We start from the raw sequence: 27945 nt of genomic DNA, 5'->3' as shown, positions 1-27945 counted from the left end.
TAGCAAGAGAAATAATTTGTAAAAATCAAAACGAAAGGCTTGAATTTCAACAAGAATCAACAACATTGCAGATATCCAAAAACCAAAGAAAAGAACTTAACTCCAGGAATCAACTAAAAGAATGGCAGAATCTGTAAATTTCACAAAATTGAGTATACTAATGCTGAATATCCTGGAATGTACATATGACGAAACCTGAAAACTGCTCTAATCCCCCACCCAAGAAAAAACAAAAGAAACAGAATATATCCTAAATGAAAATGACTATACTTAATATGGCACATTCTAATTTTACACAATTCCTAGGCTGGCTCTCAAGGTGGAAAACCGAAACTAAGTAATGTACAAGCATCCTACTCCAAATTACTTGTGATGCCCAATCTTGGGCCGCGATCTCATGCTGGCTCGTCTTGCAACATCCCATGCCTTGGGTGGGGCATATACACCAAGCTGTGCGGCAAAAAAGGATTCGTACCCAGGTGAATCAAAAGCGAACCCGGTGTGCTTTGATATCTCACGCGGGAGTTGAGATATTGCATAACTCCTTGCCTCAGCTGGCGTAAGCTGGTTCCCTATCTCCAACAACTGTGCCCTACCTGTGTTATCTACCTCATCTCTGTGCATTTCTTGAATAATCTGATAATCATAGGGGAAGAACCATCTTTGAACCCTGTAACCAAATGAATAAAAAATTAACAAAGCTGCAGGAATAAATAAAGTGGTCCCCAATTTTTTAAATGTCCAGTTTATCACATGCTCCATAGCTATCTGCCTCACATGCAACATAGGATACTAAATTCATTATGTTCACCTATCCATAAAAAGACTGTTTCCATTGGATTGTAATGCAAAAATATTGAGCTAGCATGAGAATGGATGCTACAGCAGCCACTTTTATCAAATGAACATTATAAAATATTATTATCTCAAGAAACCCAGACTCCTTTCCTGCATTAGCAATTGAAACTCCAGAGCATATCTTGACTTTGATATTTATCACTCTTTAAAGATCTTAAAAGTTCTGCAACTAAACTAATGAATGCCCGGAAAAAATGCAAAACTTCTTCAAATCAGAACCTTACCCTTGGTAAACAAAATCGCAGAAAAGTGCAGCAACGGGAACTAGAATTAGCATGACGTAGAAGTAGAACGTAGTCATCAAGACATATATGACAAAATAAATATTTTCCTGCAGAAAATGAAACATAACTCTAGTTAACAGAGTTTTTAATGGGTCAAGGAAATTTCCTAAGTTTCTTTTTTAATACACCCAGTGTAGAGAGGGAATTCACCTGACGATCATAAGGAGTGCTAATCCCTGAATATATAAAAATAAAAATAAACCAGGCCAATATACTTCCACCAACACTAATATAGTGCCATCTAGTGATGGAATTACAAATCATAAGCAGTCGCAAGTTGACGGTTATTACAACACAAGTGAAGGCCATTGTACTAACATCCCATAATCCAAATATCTTGCCTGCTGAGTTTTTAGCACTTAAGTTTGTTGTACTCACAAAATAGAAGAATACTAGAGACTGGTATATAGAAAAGAATGCCCATATTGCCACAACTTTCCATTTAAAGAAAACATTTCTTATTCCTTCCATGTATAGTTCAGGATACTTCTTGGATAGAGATGAACTGACATCCTGGCAAAGGCACAAGCAACTAATTAGAACATGTCATCATTGAAGAAAAACAGCAAACATGAAAAGTGAAGCACAACTGCACAAGACTTTTAGAAAGAATATTCCACCTTGTCAAATAATCCAACAATGATTACAGGTAGTGCTGTGAAGATAACATTATATAATGACTGAAACCAATCATCATAGAATCTCTGACCAGAAAACCCAGTTTGAAACGTGAACCAGAACTGAGTAAGAGTGAAGGTGAGATTCTTGTAAAAGAAGTATATGACAACCTGCAATAGTCAATTTTCAAGTGTTACAACATTAAAAAAAAAAGTATAACGAGAGCATACATTGCAGTTTAGAAAACACAATACCTTGCAAATTCGCAAATACGACCATCTGCCATGAACAAGAAGCAAGTCTGCAAGGTATCGAAACTGTGCAATGGCAAAATCGCTGGCCATCACTGCTTGCATACCCTCCAACCCACTTATGCCAACACCAACATGAGCAGCTTGAATCATGCTAACATCATTGGCTCCATCACCAATACTAAGTGTTATTTTTTGTGCACCTTTCTTAACCATACTCGTGACCTGTAAGGAGGCATAGCGAACAAATAATGGAAAAAATTTCATAAGCTAAACAACTCTCAAATTCCACTAGGCAGTTACTTTAAGCTCTCCTACTCACTAAGCCAAAATTTAAATAAAAAATTAGCTTCCCCGACAACTTACTCTCTACATATCAAGATTAATAAGAATTACAGAAATAAGTCAAAGAATAAGTTATTGATACAATATAAGCTTTACCTGTGCTTTCTGTAAAGGAGAAACTCGACAGCAAACAACAGAATGACAATTCAAACTTATGTTCAGCAGCATCACTCTTAAACTTGGATCCAATGCATACATTAGACATTTTCCATCAATTACAAGTGCTAATTTTGGCCCAGATGAGGAGTGAAAATAGTTTTGTGCTTCCTGAAGGCATCTCTTCAGCTCTTTTTTCACTTCTTCTTTGATAAACCGTGCAATTTCCACTTGGTCACCCTAAATAAGTTACAAAACAATGTAATTATTCCAGTAAAAAACACTATGAACTATAGACAAAACATGGTACATAAAGGGCCAGTACCCTGTCTTCAACTTCTCTAATTGCATCAGTTTCTGAACTAATCACATATTGCTTCATTTCATTGTTTATCAAGTTGCATGCTGCAACAAGAGGGTGGAAGCATCATATAAAATGATAACTCAGATTAACAAAAGCACAAGTAGAAAAAAAAATACTGGTCTACTTCTAAAGAGTCTCACCATAGGCTATGTTTATAGCTGTTTCAATCTTGTCCCCAGTAAGAACCCAAATTTTAATACCAGCTCTTTGAAGAGTCTCTATGCAAGCAGGTACACCCTCTTGAAGTTTGTCTTCTATGGCTGTGCTACCAATTAAAATGAGATCATTTTCAATGAGTTCTGCCACCTGAATCATTTCAAGAAGCATCAGTAAGAATATAATAATTCTCTTTTATCAGCAAAGAATAAATAAATTAATTGGAGCATTTTGAGGGATGCTCCAATCCTCATGTACCCAACTCCTAGACCACAGAAAAAGTGCTCTGCACTCAACTTTTGTGAATAAGGGATTTAGTAAATAGCTTTAATTCTCATTTCAAGCAATGTTATTATTGAATCGTTTTTTAAGCATATAATCAATAGTTGTTATATGTTGAATGTAACAGGCTTAGCCCATAGTTAATAATATTTTGGTATGATGTTATTCATTCTGTTATTATTTTCATCTATAAATAAACACCCCTATGTTCAATCCTATAATTATTTTCTTCACTTCTTAACATGGTCTCCAGAGCTTAGGGTTAGGATTCAATTTTTTTTTTTGGGGTTTTATGTAAGTGCCATAACAGTTATTTAATAACATTGCTACTTATTGAGATAATATACTGTAAAAATATAAATTGCTTGATGCTAAATATGCACATAAGAGCTTCCAATGATAATAGCATAAACTGAACCTCATCCAATTTCTTTTCACGATCATTTAGAGATGACTTGGCCTGGATAAACTTCTCATTCCAGCTTTCATAAACATCAGGATGCAATTCTTTGTAGGCTAGGCATAATGTGCGTAGTCCAGCAGATCCAAATTGTTCCAAATGCTCCCTGGTGACTTTCTTGATATTATTACTACTATCAGCCATTCTCTCATAGATTACAGTATCAGCACCCTGTGAAGAGGAAGTTCCATGGAAGATGTCATCTTAGCCAAATTTAAGCAAATTTTTAGTATTGTGGGGAAGCAGACTAGTTCCGATTACCTTACAGTATAGTACAAGCCTTCCATCAGGATAACGGCATACAACAGACTGACGCTTCCTTGTACTATTAGTGGAAAAAAAGATTACAGATATGTTCAGCAGAAAATGTTAAAACTTAAAACCTTAAACTATAATTATACCGATAGGGATGAAAGTTACCTATTAAACTCAAGCACATTTAAAATCTCATAACACATGTCTTGAATTTTGCCCATTTTCTCAACATGAGATTCACGAACATATATCATTGTAGGTGTGCGTCTGACAAAGAACCAAAGTATTCACATTAACTCAAACTGAAATAACCTAAAATGTAACAGTTCCATTAAAAAATCAATAGCAGAAGCAACAATAGAAATATTGGAATCATGCACTCATGTTGCCAACTTTGCTTATCAGATAACAGTTGATCTGTATCCCAGACTTCAGAGGATAAGATAGAAATACCCACATTTGTCTTTAATGAAAGTAGAAATTTTACTATTTTTAAAAAAGTGAGGCCTACAGGGATTAAACAAGTTAAGATGTACTCTCTGACAAAAATAAATCTAATAGAAAAATGTAAAATATCATGTGGAATCTTCATTTCATTTCTTCAATAACAAGCATAAAATTCAGATTCATTACATACATAATTGGTGTTAGCATATTGTGCAAATTGAATTATTCAGTTTGTTTAGCAGAAAAATAACTAAACAGGAAGGTGTGTAACACTGACAAATTTGAGTCCCACAATGCAGTATCGGTCAAACTAACTACATTTCCTAGATATACAGTACACAAATTCAACAGAAAACCTGATGTACACAAGAACCTCTTTTATATTCAAAACTAATTATCAGTACTCAGTAGCACACATTCCCTCCACCTACTCCAAATAATATGTTATCATATATGCCTACCAATTTACAGCAGTACACAAGAAACCTGATGTACATAAGAACCTCTCTTACATTCCAAAACTACGTATATCAGTACTTAGTATCACATGCCCTCTACCTACTCGGAATTATATGTTATCATGTATGCCCACTATCGATTAATAGCAGATGAACACTATACAAAGTCCAACTATGAAGCTTTCCTTTTACATACAACCTAATCTGTGCTATTAGAGTATAGAGTTCGTCTACTTCCAGCTAATTGCACCTTTTAATATCTTCTAGAATGATCTATCTGCATACCTAACCGAATGCAGTTCACTTGCTGTTAAATTATCTAAAAGTAGCTTGCTCTGGACTATTGTATTGGAGTATTTACATTTTAAGATCAATACACATTCTCTCTTCCCCTAATATGTTCCAAGCGTATGACCTTTCAAAATTATAAACAAGACATTAAGAAAGTTAGATGATACGATAAATCATGCAAAGATGTTCAGGGAACTTCAACTTAACCAAAAGAAAACCTCTAATTCTATGTAGTTCTTTATTACTTTTTTCAATCATTTTCCCCTACTAAAGGGATGCAGATTCAGCGTCCAAACTGTCTCTTGGTGCTCAATGTACTCACTCTGTAACAAGTCTTCTTTCATAGCTTCTTAAGCAAAAGACCATAGTATATCAATATTTTCACTGAGAGCTGGCATCAACATTCATGCACTGTTCCCATCAAGCTATGTTTGCTACACACTTATAGATGCAAGCAAATCTTATTTTGTTCATAACCTAGCATTAATGAGCAATTAGCGATGCCACAATTTTCTCAACAGCAAGCCAACCAGCATGAGTCTAAAGGCTCATTTGTAGCTTTACTTGCTTTTCTCACTCTGATTCTGCTTCTATTGGGTCAGTTAAACAATAAGAAGTAAAAGGATTATACGATTTTTATAGCCAATCCTTTAAAATAGTACAAATAAGATCTCATTTCAAACAATGTCTTATCTGAAGTATAACAGTACAAGAATTTGAAGCCTCTTTGCTGACATTATTTCATAACTGCAACTCAAAAGACATGCAGATGCATATCTAGTCAATAGGGAAATTTCTTTTGAAAAGTTGGACACAAGATCTCCATCCTAACGATGGGGGTACCACCAACAATTTTGTAGTTCAATTGGCAAAACTCTGATTCTTTAAGAAAGGGTCATAGTTAATGTTGGAGGTTCAATACTTAACCATGTTCCAGCCCAGCCCCTAGATAGATGGCCAGATGCTTGTGCAGATAAATAGAACATAATTAAGAAGTTTGAGCATCGAACCTGTAGAAAAAGAAACCAAAGTGTTTTGCAGCAATAACCAAAGCAGCCTCATCAGGTGATGCAGCTTGATATCTGATCTTTTCAGGGGACTCATCACCCTCTGGCAGTACAGTATGGCATATAGCAAGGCATCTGAAGAATTCCTAGTAGCAATAAATAAGGTAATATTACTTTGTTTTACATAACATAAAAAAACCTTGTACAATACATGGCATGACCATGAAGTAAAAGAAAGCAACTCAAGCGCTAAACTGATAGACAGGTTCAATGTATCATTAAGTAATGGTATCTTAATTGTTCTCTTGTAAATTGTTTGGCATTAACTATCTTTGTAATACTCTGGAATGTAAATAAATCCATTCTGCTTGTAGGATTAATCACTCAAACTTGTACAGAAAATATTTGTTTCTCTTTATAAAGCAAACACCAAGAAATGAATTGAGAGAAGAAACATACTGTGGATCAGGAGAGTCATGTTTACCTTGCAAACATCTGGATTAGGCTCATTCCTCCAAGCTCCTCTCATAAGCCTAGCATCATCAAAATTAAAACCTCTCTCGTGCACTGCTTTGGAAGAAGTATTTTCCTGTAGAGAAAATACAGTATAACTGCAACCCCTTCTCATAGATAAACTGCTTTTACAAAATTCATAAATATTTTACCTCAATCTTCATGCCACTGCGCTCTGCTAATCCTCTCTCAATTTCAGTCACACCATTTCCATAGACCTCTCCTCCAATTGAACACTTGAAGAACTCCATTAAATTTCTTGTTAGAGTTCCAGTTTTATCAGAGAAAACGTATTCCACCTACTCATCAGAAAATAAAAGTTGGAGTTACAATTTCTTTTGTTTCTTTTACTATTTTTCATTCCCATTTTGAGCATAGTTTGTACACTCTTTCACTTACTTTCTAACCTATCAGTTCATTCAAGCAAAAACATTAGGCAGCCACTTACCTGACCAAGTTCTTCATTCAAATTTGATGTTCTGGCTAATGCCGGTGTATTTGTTTCAGCATGGTACATGGACAAGTCCTTGTTGATAAATTGAGTTGATTGAATAAATTTTATCATCTGGCAAAAATAAATTACATTTTCTCTTTAGAATCAAAACATTGGCATTTATAGGGCATAAAGGAGTGAGACACAAACCTCTATGGACACATAAAGTGAAATGGGAATGATTGTTGAGTATAGTGTGATTAGGGTAAACATAGTCAGGATAAAAACCTGACAACACAAAACATAAAATTAACAATAATAATTTAACAGAGAAATAGAGAAAGAAAGAGGATGGCTATTTATCTTAATGGAGGAAGCTCACAGTACCAAAAATCTATTTCTGGGGTTGAACTGTGCCGAGCCCTCTTCTGATGAATCAAGATGCAAGTAAAAATATTTTTTATTTACGAAGATAGCACTGCAGTTTCAACAAATACAGTCATTTAGAAATAAACTAAACTATTACACAATAAGGGATACCTGTCACAGTTTTATTTTTCCAAAATACTATAGCGATTTAATTGAAAAAACAAAGAAAACAGTCCTAAATTTCCCAAACTGTAATAAATATTTTTATTAATCATTGTTTTCTTTTATTAGAATTATCTCAGAATTTACATTATTTCAATAAAACTCTATACACATAATCTTATGCAAAGCTCAAGGGACATGTAGCGCCAATCAGAACACCAATATTGATATGGTAATAAATACACTAAATCTAATGCAAGTTTAAATAAAATCAATCCTATTCTCATACTACCAGTGTACTTGAACATTAAAGCCCAGTAAGAATCCTATTCTCATACTAACAGTGCACATGAACATTAAAGCCCAGTAAGGCTTAGCAACAGATTAAAGGGTCCAGCCAAACTCAATTGTTCAACTTACCTGCCTATGGCTCCAATGAAACACATCATGAAGAGAGTTGCAAATAAAGTTAGTATGAGTTTGTCAAGCTTTCTCTCTAATGTACTTCTTTTGGAAGGAACATTCATTGTATTCATCATCACCTGCAATGTTTCTCAAACATCAGAGAAATACTATCCATAAACAATCAACGTAGAAAATCCAAAGGAAAATATTAAGACAGTTAATTTATACTTCCAGAAACGAATGGCACAGAAAGTGAAATAAACCCATACGTCATTGTTATATAACATCCTTTTTTTTTTATCAGCAATGAATTAATAGAATTTAAAAGAAACACTTTAGGGGTGTTCCAACCCTTATACATAATAACTCCTAATTAAGCATTCAACAATTAGATCAAAGTTAAGCGGCACACCACTTAACTCAAAAACTTAAAACTAGTTAAAGATACTCAGTCCCAATTATATATATATATATATATATATATATATATATATTATATAACATCCTTAATGCGTGTTTGGTTTGTTTTTGTTTACATTTTCATTTACTGAGGGTTTGTTTCTAGTTTTCCACTTTCAATTCACCTTGTTTTTATCCAATTTCCTGCATTCAAAATTTGCATAGGAAATGAAAGAATATAATTGTGAAAAAATGTGTTGCCTTGTCTTCATTTTAGAGGAGGGCATTTGGTTAGCTCTTTTCATTTTCCGTATATAATCGTGACAAAAAATGTTGCCTTGCCTTGTCTCCATTTTGTTTGCTTTTTCAATATTTTGTGAAGGAAAGGATGTAAAAAAACTGGAAATTCAATTTTTCCTATACAAAAATTTGAAAACGGGAAAGTGTGAAACAAATTAATTTTGAAACATACAAACTCTTCACATTTATTAATTGACTAAATCAAGCATCTTAATTGAGATGAGAACAAAAACAACTGAGGTGTTATTTTCCAAAAACAAATAAATCATTTCATAGTCATCTAAATAAAACTTATTATCAGTTATTTTCTTCTTTTGCCATATATCTAGACCCCAAGGATAATTGTTTGGAATTATATCAGTTAGATATTTGAGATTCTAATGATAATTATAATTATGAATACATAACAAGTGCAAAAACAATATCAGTTTGTCTCTAGCAACATTTTAACAATCAATTCGTCACTAGCATATCAAACATCTTTAGAAAAAACCAAGACCAAGGTCGTGATATTGAGAGAGGTATTATTAGTTTATCATTAGGCATCATTTTATACAGCGAACCTTTGTTTCATGTCCTGTAAATACAACAACCCCAACAATATACTCTGTATTCCTCAGACTGCAACCCTGAAAAGTCAAGATGCTCCAAGTCAATGTAAGTTTCACAAACTAGGTAAACAAAATATAAGCATACGGTACAGAGCATATAGTGTTTTAGACTAGTTATTTTCAGTTTCTATCAGCTCACTCTTATTTGTAATTCTGTTGTAAGACAGTTATAAATAATAATTATCACAGAAGGCAGCTGTTAGGATCCAAAGCCTCTGCCTTATAAATGTAAGCAGAAGCTTCCACTGTACAATAGACCCTTATCAGAAGTACAAAATATTCTCTCAACTTCCCTTCTCTCTGTCTCAATCCAAATACAAACCAATCCAACTAAAAATGCACTCTAGGTTTATGAATAAACACAGTTCAGCAGATAAAAAACAGATGGGGAAGAGCAACATACCCGCAACAAAATTTGATTTGGACTGAGAGGCAATGTTTGCTTTTGGCTTATTAGATTTCCAGTAAAGGTATACAATGAATTGTTTGGTTGTTCACATTGAATTTCACCTGCAATAGTTTGAAAACTTGTCAGAACTTGAAAAAATTAGCAAGAAATAAAATTTAGCATAACGATTGGAATTGACATTCATAAACCTGGTAATAAATAAGTCTTGCACAAACTTCAAAATAATATTCCCTACCCTAAACATATTAAATTAAAGACAATCGTTTCAAAGAGCCATAAAATGTTCTGTGAAGACCAATTACAGACTAAGAATTTAGATTTTAAAAAAAAAACATTCAATCAGTTGAGGAACAGTTAACCACATAAAGTACATCAATTTATCAGATTATTTTAATAAAACTCTATACTCTGAACATAAGTTTAGAGTGTGTTGAGACAACTGCCAAAATTAGATTATTTCAATAATCGATTATAAAAACAATCAGATTTAGTTTGAATGAGTTTGCTAAAAAGTGATTTTAAAATAATTTTGTTTGAATGCAACAAAAAGTATCAGCTTTTACATAAAAAAAAAGTGTATGTATGAAGCTGAAATGGGAGAAATCTGTTTGAAAATAATCATAAGCTACAAGTTTCAGAAAAAAAAAATCGTGTTTACTAAATTCCATTTGAATTCCAAACATCCAGCTTATTTTTTATAAGAACAACTTATTGAAGGAAAAAAAGGCTTTCCTAAACATGCTCTCTTAGGATGTATTTGGGACAACTGTATAAATTAGATTATTAATCAATTATATGTACAATCGATTATAATCAAAGTCTGTTTTGCTGTTTGGGTATGTTTGCTAAAGATAGTTTCATTAGGGTGTAAAAAATCTGCTTTTATCCAAGAGTATGCATGAAGCTGAAAGAAATATAAACTGTTGAAAAAACAATCATAAACTAAATTTTTTCAGATTCATAAAAGCACCATCCAAATAACAAGCTTATTTTATAAATAGATTATTATTTTACTAAAACAGCTGAAGATTATACAACATGATTAATTACTCAATTATACAATACTTTTACTCCTGAATCATCAGCGGATCTAATGCTGGAGAATAATGAATGTTATCCGAATATACACAGTTGGAAAGCAACTTTCAGAGAATGTAGAAAAACAAGAAATTTGGAGCAAAACAAAAAAATCCACAGTAAGGGCATTTTCAAGTGATACTAATAATACACAATTTCACCAACTAAACTCCCATACACGGAAAAGAAAGCCAATTGAAAACATGATTTACATTTCTGTAGTTCATAATAACAAAAAGACAATGGAATGAGTAAATGTTAATCCTAATTCTCATTACGCAGATAGATGAACCAAAATTATGATAATGCACAAAATTTATTATATTCTAAGCTTAAAACTAAAAAAAAATGCCTGAAATGTTGTCATCATGTTTCCTAGAACTTAAACAACCAAATGCACTAATGCAAAAATAACTGATAACTGTTAACCAAAATAAATAAACGTTACAAGAACTGTATACAATTATAATATGTAGATAAAGCAATAAAAAAAAATGCAAACCTTTAAACTCGGATGCCTTATCTGGAGTAACATAATCCCAAGTCTTTTCCAATGCTTTCCTAATCTTCAAATTGGTTTCCCCATCCAAGTTAGCAGTCTGCCACTCAAACCCAATGTTAATTGACGTGAAATTCTGTTTAAAGAGCATTGAGAAAAAACTACCAGATCCAAAAAAATATAAATAATAAACCTCAATGTAGCAGACACCATCTGAATTAGTGCTTGCCAAGAAAAGCAGATCTGCAGGAAAGAAACCATCCTGTTTAACCTGCAAAAGAGTATAACTTATAGTAAGTATTGTACATAAATTGTCATACCCACAATGACATCAAACAATCAGCTCTGGACCCATGGATCCTGTATCACACACACCTGAAAACCAAACTTACAGTTAACAATTAAAATCATATAATGGCAAAGGAAAATAGATCAGTAACAAGAATTTATGATTTGCCTGCTCATCTTTCTAATAATATAGAAAACTCTAGAAATATAATTCAGCAGCTCACAAATATAAAAACCATAAAAATAGTACACAACAGAGAAATAAAAGACCCATCTCAACCAGGTATATACTTTGGAACTGAGATAAGAGATTTGGAAATTATTTTAAAAAACAAAATAGTCAACCCCTCCATCAATCCTGTATTAAGTGTTGTGGCTTATGATAATAATGAGTGAAGATGAAGTTAAAAAAATTCACAGCTAGTAATTAAAAAGGAACAAATAGTGCTGGAAAAAAAGGACCAATAGATGTTTTATAGAAATCCAATTGCTGTAACGAAGAGAAAAATAGAAAACTAACGCAAGCAAATATCAAAGAAGCATGATACAAGATTTTACAGGCATAGTTCATCAATATATTGCTCGATTTTGGTACCAAGCAGGCTTGTCATTCAACCTTGTAAGATTGAAGAGTTTTCAAGACATGACTGATGCTATAGGTGCTTTTGGACCTAATTTGCCAGCTCGTACTTATCATGAAATTAGAGTCTCACTTCTCAACAAGGAGGTTGACTATACTTAAAAGTTGTTGAAAGATCATAGATTGTAATGGAGCAAACATGGTTGTTCTATTATGTTAGATGCATGGACTAGTTGAAAGCAGCATGTATGATTGACTTTATGGTGAGCTCCCTTGCATGGACAATGTTTGTCACGTCCATTGGTGGTTCTAAATTCGTCCATTGGTGGTTCTAAATTTGTGAAGACAGGGAAAAAGATATTTGAGATGCTTGATATCCTTGTGGGGAAGATTGGAGAAGAAAATGTTTTTTAAGTTATCACAAATAATGGATGCAATTATGTGTTGGATAGTAAACTATTGGAAGAGAAAAGAGATCATTTTTATTGGACTCCTTGTGTTGTCCATTGTTTAGATTTGATGCTTGAAGACATCGGAAACTTTCTTTGGTTAAGAAAACAATTCAAAGAGGATCTACTCTTGTTGGCTTCATCTATAGCCACTCTACTTCCTTGAATTTGTTGAGACCATTAACAAATAAGAGGTAATTGGTAAGACAAGGGTTACAAGGTTTGCTACCTCTTATTTATCATTACAAAGGTTGCATCAAGAGATGGGAAATTGGAGAAAGATGTTCACTTCAGATGAATGAAGCAAGAACAAGTTGTCTAAGGAAGATAAGGGGAGGGAAGCTACAAAAATTGTTCTTATGCCTTCATTTTGGAATCATGTCGTATTTACTCTCAAAGGCATGGCTCCTCCTAATCAAGTACTTAGCCTAGTGGATGGGGAAATTAATCTAGTTATGTGCTATATATATGAAGCAATGAGAAAGTCAAGAAACAATAATGAAGTCATTCAATAACAATGAAAGTAAATACAATGATGTATTTACAATCATTGGACATGCCAACTTCATCACCCTTGCATGCGGCGAGTCACTTTTTGAACCTAGAGTTCTATTATTCTAACCTAGAAATATAATATGATTTGGAATTTACAAATAGATTGTATTGTATGTATTAGATATTATTAGATATAGTTAGAAATTATAGATATTGTCAGATATTTCTAGGTAATGGGCTTAGTCCATATTTTCTGTATATTTTTCTTTTGTATAAACATAACTCTATGTGTTTAACATAGAGAAGGGATTTATTCTATTTCTTTTTTTTAATTATTTTAATATGGTACCTAGTGCATAGGATTAGGGTCAAATTGTTTTGGTGCACACATAGTTCACCAGTGTTTCCCAGTCACCGACCCACCACTTCCTCAGTGTTGTTGAAGTCTTGCCGAAGCCACTACCGGAACTTCGTTGGAGTTGTCGCCAGAACTTCTTCGAAGACGCCGCAGTCGTCACTGTTGTCGCCATTTGGCCAACGACTGGATGTGCCCTTGTAATCTTCGGTTTCTTCCGTTGTCACTATGCCTCTTGTCCAAATTGCTCCCTCCCAAACGTCTATTGTGGGTCCTCCTTCATCTCATAAATCAGGACAACATTCTATTTTCAATGAATTTTTCATATGGTAAGAGATACATCTTTTGCGAGTCTCACTCATTCTACTTCCTTTGGCCCTTGGGTTTTAGACTCAGGTGTCACCGATCACATTAGTGGTAATAAATCATTTTTCTCTTCCTTGTCTACTATGAGTTATTCACCTTCGATTATCATGGCCAGTGGATCTAAGGTCTCATCGCATGGTGATGGTAACATTAACCTTTTTCCTTCTTTATCTATTGATAATGTTAGGTTTCCATTTAACTTATTATCCATTAGTCATCTCACTCATTCCCTTGATTGTATTATTTCTTTCCCCAAGGATTTTGTTTATTTACAGAACTAGAGTTTGGGATAGATAATTGGCACCGGATTTGAGTCTCATGGGCTTTATCACCTACAAATCTCTGCTCATGTTGGTACAATTACGGAATCTCCACCTCTCATTTATGCTCAGTTGGGTCTAGTGTCATCAATTTTCAATTATGGCGGCGCCATGGCAGAAGGCGGTGGCGGATTTTCTTACCACCGCCACAACAAGGCGGAGGCAATGCGGATTTTCCATGGCGGCTGCTTTTGGCGTCTCGGAGTGGTAATGAAAAGCGAAAATATCCAAAAAAGCAGAGAAAGAGACGGTGGCGGTGACGGTGGCGGCGACGCACGCTGTGACGACGACGAAGCATGAAGACGAAGGAATTGCGACGACGCTGCGAGAAGGAAGAAGCTGTGGCGCATGACCTAAACCTAATTTTTAAGAAACTTAAGTTTGGGGCAAAGGCCCATTTCAACTTTAACCTGATAAAACCCTAATTAAAAAATCTTAACTTACTTAAAATTAGGCTTTTTGGGTTGGGTCCATTTAACACATTATAACTATTTTCATACACATCACAATTAGGCTTCTATTTTGGGCACATTTTTTAAACTTAATTTTTTAAAAATCCTAATAAGTTTGGCCCATTCCAACTTTTAACTAATAAAACCCTAAAACTCTAATTCCAACAAGGTTGCATCAACTCTTAAACCTAATTAAAAGTTCAAAACCTACTTAAAATTAGGGTTTTTTGAGCCTATGTTAGGCCCAATTAAAACATTATACTTATTGCAATCCACAGCACATCTTTTTATCTCTGCCACAACATCCTCCGCCATAACCCGTTATGATTTATGTTATAACTTTATAAAGGATTTATGGGGTCTCCAATATGATCTGTTATCCGATATCGATAACACTGGTTGGGTCATCCTAGTCCTGCTAAAATGCAATAGGTTGTTCCAAGTTTGTCTAATTTATCAAGTTTAACGTGTGAATCGTGTCAGTGAGGGAAACACATTCGTAGTTATTTTCCTAGTAGTGTCTCACAACATGCTTCATCCCCTTTTGCCTTAGCTCACTTTGACATTTGGGGACAAAGTCAAATTATGTCTCACAACATGATTATTCAAGATGTACTTGGGTGTTTTTAGTGAAAAATCGTTCTAAGTTATTTTCTATATTACAAAACTTTTACAATGAAATTAAAAATTAATTTGAAACTTCTATTCAAATTTTACGCAGTGATAATGGGCATGAGTATCTTTCTCATTCTTCTAAAAATTTTATGGTTTCTCATGGTATTCTTCATCAAACTTCATATGTTTATAAATGGGGTGAATGAGCACAAGAATAGATATTTTCTTGAAACAATTTGTACTCTTTTAATTTGTGGTGAGGTTCCTCAGTGTTTTTTGGGTGAAGTTGTTCTTAGTGCATATTGTCTCATTAATCACATGCCATCTTGACTCTTACATAACAAAATTCCTCATTCTATTTCATTTCTTCGTGACCCTCTCCACTCCTTGCCTCAGACAGCATCAAACTTTCCATCGTCCATCAGATGACTCTCTTCTAGTGCCAACATCTCCACCCCCTCCGGCTCCAACAGTTAAACCTGGTTTTCCCATTGTTATCCATAAAGGTATACTTTCTACCTGTAATTTCTCTCCACATTACACTAATTTGAGTTACCATAGACTATCTCAACCTTTTTATACCTGTCTTTCGTCAATTTCTTTTGTATCCATTCGAAAACTTGTAGGTGATGCCTTAGCCCATCCTAGTTGGTGTTAGGTTGTGCTTGATGAAATGAATGCACTTCAGAATAATGGAACTTGGGAACTCATTCCTCTACCTTCAAGGAAATCTGTTGTGTTGCAGGTGAAGTTTTGCTATCAAAGTTGGTCCAAATGGTACTATTAATCGTCTCAAAGCTCACCTTGTGGCCAAGGGTATACCCAAATTTTTGGTTCAGACAATGGTGATACTTAATCTCTGGTGGCAAAGATGGCTTCTATTTGCTTATTCATAGCCATGGTCGCTCTTCAACAATGGCCTCTTTAACAACTAGATGTTAAAAATGCCTTTCTTAAAGAGGATTTGAAGAAAGAAATTTATACGGAGAGCAACCTATCAACTTTGTCGCATCCGCAAATCCTTATATGGTCTCAAGCAGTCTCCTAGAGCTTGGTTTGGAAAATTTAGCAATGTTGTTCAACAGTTTAGTATGACTCGCAGTGAAGCAAATCATTCAGTTTTTTAATGTCACTCGAGTATTGGGGTGTACCTATCTCGTAGTATATGTTGATGACATTGTTCTTACAAGCAATGTTCACCGTGGCATCTCACAAGTAAAGCAACGCCTTTGTCAATACTTTCAGACTAAAGATCTTGGCAAACTTAGATATTTCTTGGGGATTGAGGTAACACAATCCAATACTAGTATTGTTATCTCTCAAAGAAAATATGCATTGGACATTTTGGAGGAAACTGGGTTGATGAATTCGAAATTTGTTGATACACCCATGGATTCCAATGTCAAACTTCCACCCAATCAGTGGGAGTATCTATTAGATCCTGAGAAGTACAGAAGATTAATTGGAAAATTGAACTATCCTATTGTTACTCATCCTGGTATTTCTTTTGCGATCAATGTAGTGAGTCAATTTCTTAACTCCATATGTGAAGACCATTGGAATGCAATAATTCATATACTGAAATACATTGAAGGCTCTGCTTGAAAAGGTTTGTTATATGGTCCTAATAACCATACTAAAGTTGTTTGTTATTCAGATGCTGATTGGGCAGGATCTCCATATGATAGAAGATTAACTTACGGATAATGTATTTCCATTGGTGAAATCCAGTGAAGAAGCAGAATATAGAGTTATGGCCTCAGCTACTTGCGAGTTTATTTGGCTTAAACAGTAACTTAAATAATTGCAATTTGGAGAGGTCACTTTTTCATGAAAGGACCAAACATATTGATATTAATTGTCATTTTATTTGAGAGAAAATTGTATCGGGAGATATCAAGACTGAGTTTGTTAATTCAAATGATCAATTAGCAGATATTTTTACTAAATCCTTACGAGGGCCTAAGATTGATTATATTTGTAACAAGTTGGGTACATACAATTTATATGCACCAGCTTCAAGTTGGGTACAACCAATAATAGAAAGCAACCACCAAGTGGTGGTATTGTTGTTATTGGATCTTCCCATGTTTCTAAGAAAGGTCTAGGTGAAACTTCAACCCCAATAAGGAGGTGGAAAGAGAACATTCAAATTGAGGTTGAGAATGAATTGCATGAAAGCTCTCATTCTATGTTTGAAAAATTACTTAACTTTGACTAGAGTTTATCGAAAGAGGAAGAGGATTAGGGATATGCCGCATTGGATAACTTTTTATGTTTTGTTGCTATTTTAAGTTTTGAACTTGAAATTTGTGGTTTTTTTATTTGATCTTTTATTTGAATTTATAGACACAATATAACTATTACTTATGATTGTCTCTTTCATTAGTTTTGCATTACAATTATATTTCTATATTTTTTTAAATTATTTTTATGTATATGTATATATTGTATTTCTTTTGAACGCAACGCTCCCGCCTTAACCCATTATGGTTCCGTTATAATTTCATAAACGATTTTTGGGGTCCCTGATATTTTCTGTTATCAGATATCGATAAGATTGAAGTAGGAAACTTAGGCCTAATTCATCGATAAGAAATGAATCTACATGATAAGAAAGAATTTCATTGATTAAAATAAAAGGTAAATTAGGCCTAATTCAAAGTCAAAAGCTATATTCAAGGGAAGAGGATTGTCCATCTCAATACAAGAAGTACTTTAGCCATTAACCTACCTCCTATGGGATCAATGGGACAATAAAAATCTCATAAGGATGTAACTGGAAATGATTAGGCAAGAAAGGAAGCCTTAAAAAATGTTTGATGACAAAATTTGAAATTAAGAAGTTAGGCAGGTTGAATTATTTTTGGGCATTGAAGTGGCTTAATCCCATCATGGTATTTTCATCTCCTAACAAAGATGTTGCCTTTATTGGCTGAAACTGCTAAATTAGGAAGCAAACTAGCAGAGACACCTATTGAACATAATCACAAACTTAGTGAATCAATTGAAGATGTAGGTGTGGATAGACAATCTTATCATAGGCTGGTCGGGAAATTGATCCACTTGTCTCAAACTAGGGGCCCAACATTGCCTATGTTTTAGGTGTTGCAAGTCAGTTCATGCATAATTCAAAAGAGACTGATCTAAGAGTTGTTTTATCACATTCTACAGTACTTGAAAGGAACTCCTAGAAAAGGAATTTTATTTACAAGGAGGAATGAGATGATCTTAGGAGACTACCTAGATGCTAACTATGCAAGTTCTATAGACAACAAAAGATCTATCTCTGGATATTGCACTTTTCTTTGGAAGAAATTTAGTCACTTGAAGGAGCAAGAAACAAAATGTTGTGGCAAGATCAAGTCCAAAGGCAGAGTTTAGACCCATGGCCTTAGGGATTTGTGAAATACTATGATTAAAGATAATTTTAGAAGTCTTCAAGATTGATTCAAAAAAGTCTGAGATAGTATTGTGATAACAACTCAGCAATAAATATTGTGCATACTTCAGTCAACATGATACAATAGAACTAAGCAAGCAGGTTGAAGTAGACAAACACTTCATAAAGAAGAAATTGGATAATGGGGTATATACACCATTTGTATCCTTTAGAAATCAACTTGCAAATGTATTGACAAAAGGGCTAAGTGGTGCTACATTTCAGTCTATTGTTGGGCAAATTGGGAATGGATGACATCCACTCACCAACTTGAAGGTGGGTGTCAAAATCCCTTGATTTATGCTGCAAATAATATTTCCTTGTAAAGTTTTAATTACATAATTAGCAGATTTGATTATATTCCATGATTAGGGGATTAGTTGGTTGACAGTATATTTTATATTTATTATGATGATAACAAACCATCATACGGAATTTTAAACACAATCAATTACCATTGTAGACATCCTTCCTTGAGTGAGTGTATAACTCAGAGTTTTATCTTCTCTTATTATATTTTTTACTTTGACTGTTATTAAGTGTCATTAGCTGTACTATAGCTGGTGACAGCTGTCTCTATAGGTGCATATTATGGTTTCAGTTTGTTCACTAAGCTTCTGTGTATATATACGTCGCTGCAAACAGAAGCTCACTCAGGTTGTTCATTTTAAACATATCAATATACTTAGTTCTTTTAATCTCTCAGTTTTTACTTTAATATGGTATCCAGAGCTTACTGGTCTGTTTTTACTTCAATACCTTGTAAGCACTAGTTCAAAATATAGACATGTCAAAATAAAATAGCACATAAATGCATAGCACACTCACCATCACAATGTCTCCAACCTGCAACTTCTTCCAGGGTATCGTTTCCCACTTTTGATCTTGCAGAACATCTATAGTATTATTGTTTATGGACATGTCATTTTGAAAACGCTTCTGTTATACACAATTTAAAAGGGGAAAAAGTAATTATTAAGTCGAATACACAAATCTATTGGCATAATCTAATCTGTGAGAAAGTCTGGACAATTTCCAATTAAGGATTCCAACACGAGATAAAAATAAGATAAAATGAGGAGGTCATAATAACCACTTTCTTTAAAAAAAATATGTATAGTAATTAACGAACTTGAAAGCACATACTATGATAAAATGTTTATTTCTACACTCAAACAAAATATATATTCAACATTTTTCTATAACATCCCCTGCCAGAATTTTCTATAAAATTTCTGTCTGGAAGACGAAATGATAATCCCCTAAACCTAAAGAGCTCAAGTAAAATGAGTTAAAAGAGCAATTAACTAATGAGAGCAAGAAAATATTCTTACCCAATCCTCAAAAGCTTCCTTGATAAGAGAGACAAGGAGTACCAGAGACAGAGGAAGCACATTAGTTATTGGAGACACAGGACTACAACAACAGAAAATTCAAAATTAGACTAGGTCTAACTTCTTTTTAATGAAATATAAAATTAGGCAAAAAGTATATATTAAAAGCATTCGGCATGAATGGAGTACATACTACTGATAACAAACTTCAAAATAACTAGCAGGGGGAGGGAGGGGGTTCAAAATCAGTCCAGGGGAAAAATAATTCTGAGTTCTTCCAAAAATACATTTTGCTTAGCAGTTGAGGAGCAAAGGAGTCCAAGTAAAAGTGGAGATCAAACAAGGATATCACCATAAAATGTTGTTATAGATTAATACAAGGCAGGAAAGTACAATTATAATGAAGAATCCAAGAAAAAACAGGATAAATGATATCATACCAATTTCATTATAAGTTCATTATAATAGTAAGTCTAGCAATTTTTATAGAATTCGATAATAAGTCAATTACTCTAAGAGTAGGACTTGCACTAACAAAGCCAGGCTATTAAGGCAGTCAATCTAAATCTAGTAGACCGGCTCCCTTTGAAGGTTTGCTTCTTGAAAGTGGCTATAAACTGTAACTTTGTTGTCTATGATAGTTATTAATGTTCCTATTGAATTCCAGATTTTTTTCTTACCCCAAATACCATTTATTTCCATCTTCTCTTGTTTGTTTTGTTATGATGTATGAATAAAGACGTCCTTAGAACAATATATTGAATGGGAAATTACATACCAACCAAATATAATTCCTTTCTTTGTTAGAAAAGACATAAAATATATCTTGCATAGAGCATTTCAATAATTCCAACTTAATTTACTTTGTCAATCAAAAAACTCAAGCAATGCATAGAATATTTCATTAATGAGAAAAAATAAAACTAAAGGACCAAAACACTAGCTGTTTCTTGCTTAATTTTCCCCAACCTCACAGGTATTCTTCGAATCACAACTTTATAATAGCCACAAATTGGACCCTTATAATATCCAATGCCTTGAACCTTCAATGCACCAGTTTCGACAATGAATTAACCAAAGAAAATCCTGAACACAGCCCATTAAATCCTAAACTCTTCACTGTCCTATCAACAACACGCATGCAGAACGAAATATAAATTCCCAAATCAAGACCTATGAGGAAGATTAGGATCCAATGCAGCCATAGTATATCTTATTCACACAAATACTAAAGGTACCAAAGTATTAAAGAGCTACTACCAACTTCACCATACAAATAGCCAACAACTGAAGATAATTTTTCATGAAAAAATACTGAGATAGAACTGTCCCACTACATTGTGTACATAGTTCACTTATCTCAACCCTACTCACAAGTTGCAAAATAACCTTCTCACTGTTAGGTTGACTAGCAGTTACATACCTAATAGGTGTAGTTGACAAAATTGAGATTGTAAGAAAATAGAGATTAGCCACCCGTCTGAACTGCAGGACAAACAAGAATTTCCATCTTCAAATAACGTAAAAAGATTGATAATGTGACAAAGGATATACACTTACAAACGCCATTTAACATCAGTCAATAATATACAAATTTACAAAATAATGGCATATTGATTTCAGCAGATGTTCCTTTCACACATATTGTAGAGCACAAGAACCATCTCATTTTTTCTGTGTGAGCAAATAAATCAAAAAAAGAAATTTGATTCCAGCCATATGAATTTGTAACAGAACACTAATGGCAAGAAAGCTGATGTACGAGGAAAAATAATGACTTAAAAACATAATCAGCAGCAGTGTAAAGAATGCCTTACATTACAAGTCTTGAGGTTGGTACCCTCAAGACAAAAACATCAATCTAAACATAACCAACCAGACATATTAAGTGTTCAAGATAAGACCCAAAATATAAATCTGTCTGAGGTCCAAATAGAAAGGAAATTTGGTAAATATTATATTCAAAAAAAGAGGAATATTCTACGGAAGATGAGGAGAGAAAGAACGCCTATAATCAGATACTCATGGACATACAAGCACTATCATGCCTGTGTGTCCACATTTATTATGATTATAAAAAGCAGTTACTACAATTAAAAATTGAATTATTAAAATAGTTATCGTGATGGAAAACAATTATGAAACCATAAAAAGTAAATTTGTAAGAAAATGTGTACACCAAAAAACAATTACAAAGAGACTCCCCTTCGTTAATGGTGTAGAATATATAAATAGGTTGGTTATGAGAGAGTGGGATCGTGGGTAATGGATATATAAGGTGGGACACAGTCAGAAAGGGAGAGAAAAAGTGGACAAGGATTTTCAGGACAAAATAGGCACGGTTTAACAGTCCAGTATTATATTTACCCTGTTGTATTTTAGTCCGCAGTTTTCCTTTCAACAGATCTTGTATCACTTTGCAAAATATCTGAATTTAGTTATAATACAGTGAATTTTCATAAATCTCAGTCTGAAAATGGATAGAAAGAGGTAAGAAGGTCATAAAAGGGGATCCATTCCTTCTGCGGAAAACTCAGACTTCTTGGAAGACAGCATGGAAGGCTCTACCAAATGATGGAATGGGGTACTAGTCAAGCAGCTGCAATTAAGTCAACCCCTCTGCAACCAGACTAGGTTGTTCTAGCAGATTACGAAGACGTTTTTAGGCACCTAGCTGATTACCTCCAAAGAGGGAGCTTGATCATATGATCAACTTGCAAGAGAGGGGGCCACAAAATAATAAACCAAACGCTAGCCCATACTCTAGTCCAGTGAATATAGTAAAGAAAAAAGATGGGGGTTGAAGATTTTGTTCTCATTAGAGGGTAATGGGAAACTGCCATAAAAGGGAGGAAAAAAGTGGACAAGGATTTTCAAGGGTCAGGCACTCTTTGTCCAGTATTATATTTTTCCATTGTAATTTTATCTGCAGATTCCTTTTTATCAGATCTTGTATTACATTGAAACAGATCAAATCTTTAACAGTGAATTTTCAGTTTTGGTCTTGTTGTCTTTTGGTACCTATCAGTTTATTAAAAAAAAACGAATGTATAAAAAAAGATGTAAAAAGTGATCTTTTATAAATGTAATAAATCATATTTGCCAAAACGTGTCATCTAAAAAAGAGTCACAATATATACTTTCAGAAAATACTAAAGAATATAGTTTCCAGAAAATGCAACTAACAACTCGTGTAGGAAAGAAAGGTCTCATTGTTTGAACACTGGAAATCAATTGCATTTGACATGCTCTCTAAAATCAGAAGCTTAGAATAACTTACCTGCTCAAATAATCCTTTTGGCAAAAAGGTGAAGAAGTTATATTTGGTAGTTGATATAGAATTCCCCTGTCACATTGAATATTAACTAATCAAAATTACTAAATCTGGGTATGTGAAATATACATTATAATATAAAAAGAAAATAAATATATTCTTAATTTATGCACATGACAGTAGAAATTACAAAATAACAGAAAATAGAATCAATTTAACATCATATTGATCAATTAAATAGGCAAAGCACTGACTTCCTTGTTTGGCTTCAATCTACTCCCCCTAAGTTGGTTTTGTCTCAAATCACTGCTAGAGGTTTGGGAGAAGATTCATAAATACTTTGGTCTTCAAACAAAATCTCAAGCAACTTTTTATCTTAAACAACTTGGTCATCTAGATTACTTTTTCTTGGCTTTGAAATTAAATATTTACTTGATCAATCTGTTCTTATCAGTCAAAGCAAATATACATGATACTTGCTTCACAAAACACATGACAAAAGCTCATTCCATTTCTTCCCCTATGGTTTCAAATTGCAAATTATCCAAGCTTGGGGTTTATTTTTAAATCCTAATTTATATCGTTCAGTGATAGGTGTTTTGCAATATGCCACTCTTACTAGACAAGAAATCAGGTTGTTGTAAACGTTTGTCAATCTATGGCCAAACTACTAGACTCTCAATGTGTTTTGGTTAAAACATACTACAATATCTTAAAGGTACTTTATTCCAAGGGATACATTTTCAGCCTGGGTCAATTGCACAACCTTTGTCACTGAAAGCCTTTTATAATGCTGATTGGGTGTCTAATATTGATGATAGATGATCTACCTCCAAAGCAGCCATATTTCTTGGTCCTAATTTAATATATTGGTGGTCCCACAAGCAGAGAGCTACTGTTTGTTCTAGTATTGAGGCTGAGAACAAAAGTTTGGCTTAAACTTCTACTAAATTAACATGGATTTCTATTTTGCTCACTAAATTGCATGTTTCATTTACTACTTTGGTTCTTCTTTATGATAATCAAAGTGTTGTCTATTACTTATAATCCCGCGTTTCACAATCCCGCACTAAATGTGACCCTAAACAAATGGAGATTTATGTTTTCTTTGTGCAGGAAAAGATTATGACCAAGCAGCATTTCATCTATCATATTCCAGCTCTTAAATAGTGGGCAGATGTGCTGATCAAGCCCTCATCTTCAGCTTGTTTTTCTTTTCTTAGAGGCAAACTAAATGTGAAGAGTTTTTCTTCTGAAAAATCTTCTCCTAGAGTTTGAAAGAGGGTACAAAAATTTTGTGTGTACTTTGTTAGAGTTGTTAGCTACTACTGTTTTGTATGCTATATCCAAGGTTGTCAAACTCGAGAGTCTAGGTAGACTCGTGGAGCTCCGTAAACTCGTAGCTTCATATGAAAAAAAAATATTTACATCAAGTTTTCCCAATTGAAAAACAAAGAAAAAACAGAGAGTACTCCAAACAAAAAATCTGCACTTCAATTAAGTAAAAGAAACCCAATTTAGTGCAGCCCAATAAAAAAAACAAAGCCCTAATTCCCTAAATCACACCACAAAACAATGCAACCCTAATTCCAGCACTACCCATCTCTCTTATATGTTGAACGGCACCACCGCAACCACTGCAACTGCACAATCGCACGACCCACCACCGTGCGACCTCCTCTACGCAATCGCCACCACCGCGCGACCTCCTCTACGCAATCGCCACCACAGCGCGACCTGCTCCGCTCGATCGTCACCACCGTCGCACTTGTTCAGAGAAGACGCACGACCTCCACACTCCAGAGAAGATCCAACAACACCAAAACAAACATGAAACCAAAACGAAATGTGAACCCCCTCTAAACACACCATTTTGGGTTAAAACAAAAACCCAACCGAACGCGCCAACTCGGAACAGACTTGCGAGTTTAATCGAGTTTAACTGAGTTCACTCCGAGTCTGCCGAGTTTAATCAAAAACCAAGTTTACTACCGAGTTAACTCACTAACGGTGTGTGGAAACGTGAACTCGGACAAGTCAACGAGTTGACTCACAAGTTTGACAACCATGGCTATATCTCTTGTTGGAAGCAGTTACCCATAAATACTCTTGTAAGCTTCTTATTTCAATAGTGAAGAATCAATACAATTCAGTTTGTTATAAAATGTTCTATTGTTGAGTTCGTTTCACACTTCCCGACAAGGTAAAATCCCAATTTTAAGCCCTTTCCCATGAAAACCAAATTCTTTCAAGAAAAATAAACACTTTTAACAACAAAAGAATAAGGAAAAATGAAATAAGTTTTGCTAGAAGTTAAAATTTGCTTATGCATAAATAATTTATAGAAGTTAAAATTAGCTTATGCATAAAATCAACAAATAATTAAAATAATTTGCATTTTCTATAACTAACCATTTTCAGACTATAGATAGAACCAGACTTCATCTGGGACAAAGATAAGGTTTTCAAACAACATCTGATGGAGAGGAGCAAAGCAAATAAATCTGACTACCAAACTAGAAAAACAACATATCAAGAAAACAGCCAAGCCAAGAGAAGGTTGCAAACAAGAGGGTTGGATCTAACCAGCAGCAATAAAGTTAGCGAAGAACATAAGCTAGCAGCTTACGCTCCCAGTTGGCTAGAGTATTTTGAAATTGTGGGCATGAGAGAAAGAAAAGGGAAGAAGAAAATAGACTCTGAATATAAAATAAAAGAGTAGAACAATCTCTAAGAGAGAGCAGGGAACAGTGAGAGAGAGATAACCAAATAAAAACATCAGAACAAAATATCAAAAGCAATGCCATAGTATAAAGCAAGGCCAGAAACATCAGGAAGGTGCTTAAAACATCATAAACTACAACACTGCACCAAAGAATAATGGGTCATGCTTCAGAAACACAAGGGCACACGATTGCTTTACAATAGGGCTTCAATTACAAACCCCAAATAAGCAAAGCAAAATCACAAAATTATCCCCAGATAAACCTTAGATAACATAGTATTGTAGGAGCAGACTAGGGTTTTCAACCATAAACCAAAGGCAGTGCCTGTAAATGCCACGAATGTGGCTGCATTGCACCACTCCAAGCACGATTACAATTTGTGATGTGATGGCTTCAATGGAGCAGTATATAGTCGTGATGCAACAGGATAGGGCCATTGTAGCACACATCACGATGACAACTTTGGGGGAATTAAATACATGAATCAAAAGACGCCATAAAGTTTAACTTCAAATCATGTCTATAAATGAACATTGACCTCTAAGTCCGTCTTAATTGCTTCACTCATAGTAAGCTTCTAGAAATAGGGATAACCTTCATTTGATCTGTTTCTTTACCTGGACTTCCACAGGTCTTCTCTACATGCTCAAACCACCTAAGGCAAAGTCGTACCATCATTTCAATTTTACAGTAAGATCTACCACAACTTGCTCTCTGACATTGTCATTGACAAATTTATATTGTCTAATAAGACAAATTTACTTGAGAATAAACTTAAAAAGTAATTTACTCTTCGTAAGAACTTGAAAATAAAGGATGCACCCACACGAACCTTACATCACCTCATAATCGAAACATTCAACTAAAAATCTCCTTCAAAGAAAAGTAAAATACCAAGACCATGTAATCCGGTTTCTGTTTCTCGTGATTCTATTTGATTGCAATTTGAAATGTTCAAACGTCCACGTAGATGTATTTCATTTCACTGACTCTTAATGACTGAATAGGCATCCTCAAGCAAACCCCAAAGGTTTTATTAGACTCTCTTCTTTCGTGGAATAGATCCCGTAAAATCAAAGTATAAGTTAATCTGAGAGTTTCGAAGTACAAAAAATACTTACACGGATAAACTCCTAAAACCATTTCAAAGATCAAACAAAACTCACTTGTCTAATCCACAGAAACATCAACTCACCAAAGCTCAAGCTGAACCAACCCTCAATATTTGTCCAAACTAAACATTAACAGAACAGCAATTACCCTATCACTAACCACAATCAAGAAACTCACTCAAACAAACACTGAAAAAACATCCTCAACCACTACACAATCAGACAAAAGCATCAACCAACCACAAAACAGAAACACGAAACGAAACAAGAAAACGAAATCGGAGAGGGAAACGGTTGGACCTTGAATCGGATAGGAAGATTAGCCTCGCGATCGTTGCAGAAGATGGTGCGGTGAGTCGGAGCCTGAGGCTGAACCCGGCCGAGTCGAACCGTTCGAGAGGAAGCTTGATTGGCCAACGTGGAATTTGATCGAGAAGATAAAGAAGATTGAATCCCGTCCCATCCCTTCATCCTTCAATTTTTCATGCGATCGCTTCCTCTTCTTCTTCTTCTCTTTCAACCAATTGCTTTTAAACGCGAATCAACAAATCAATGAATATCTCTCTCTCTCTCTCTTGGGCGCAAACGCTACTTGGGTTGGTGCTTCTTCCAACGACGCTGAAGCCAAGAGATTCAACCCTCAAATTCTCCTTTTGACGCTTTTGCCCTTTTCTTCTATTTTATTTTCTTTTTTGTGCTAAATTCTCTCGGGGTCCCGCTAAATTCCCTCCTTCGCATCATCAACCAAATTCACGCCTCCTCTTCAAACTATATTACTGCAAAAATAT

At 34.4% G+C, this 27945-nt stretch overlaps 1 protein-coding gene across 1 annotated transcript; it reads right to left on the bottom strand.

Moving 5' to 3' along the window:
- Nucleotides 1-109: 109 nt before the first annotated feature.
- LOC137806641 (phospholipid-transporting ATPase 3) lies at nt 110-27945 on the bottom strand. The gene is made up of 27 exons (XM_068606854.1): nt 27458-27945; nt 23326-23391; nt 21469-21530; nt 20046-20127; nt 19540-19650; nt 11543-11620; nt 11353-11449; nt 9768-9874; nt 9317-9382; nt 8070-8191; nt 7506-7596; nt 7329-7406; nt 7134-7250; nt 6838-6984; nt 6657-6761; nt 6176-6318; nt 4135-4236; nt 3976-4039; nt 3673-3885; nt 2957-3122; nt 2778-2857; nt 2453-2692; nt 2015-2236; nt 1763-1930; nt 1293-1655; nt 1083-1189; nt 110-670 (listed from the first exon to the last, which is right to left on the bottom strand). The coding sequence occupies exons 1-27, from the start codon at nt 27626-27628 to the stop codon at nt 364-366; spliced, it is 3675 nt and encodes a 1224-aa protein (XP_068462955.1). The 5' UTR covers nt 27629-27945; the 3' UTR covers nt 110-363.

The sequence above is a fragment of the Phaseolus vulgaris genome, chromosome 3 (assembly GCF_000499845.2).
Source record: "Phaseolus vulgaris cultivar G19833 chromosome 3, P. vulgaris v2.0, whole genome shotgun sequence".
Lineage (NCBI taxonomy): Eukaryota > Viridiplantae > Streptophyta > Magnoliopsida > Fabales > Fabaceae > Phaseolus > Phaseolus vulgaris.
The sequence above is the reverse complement of the archived record's forward strand: the minus strand, read 5'-3'. Positions and strand labels throughout refer to the sequence as shown.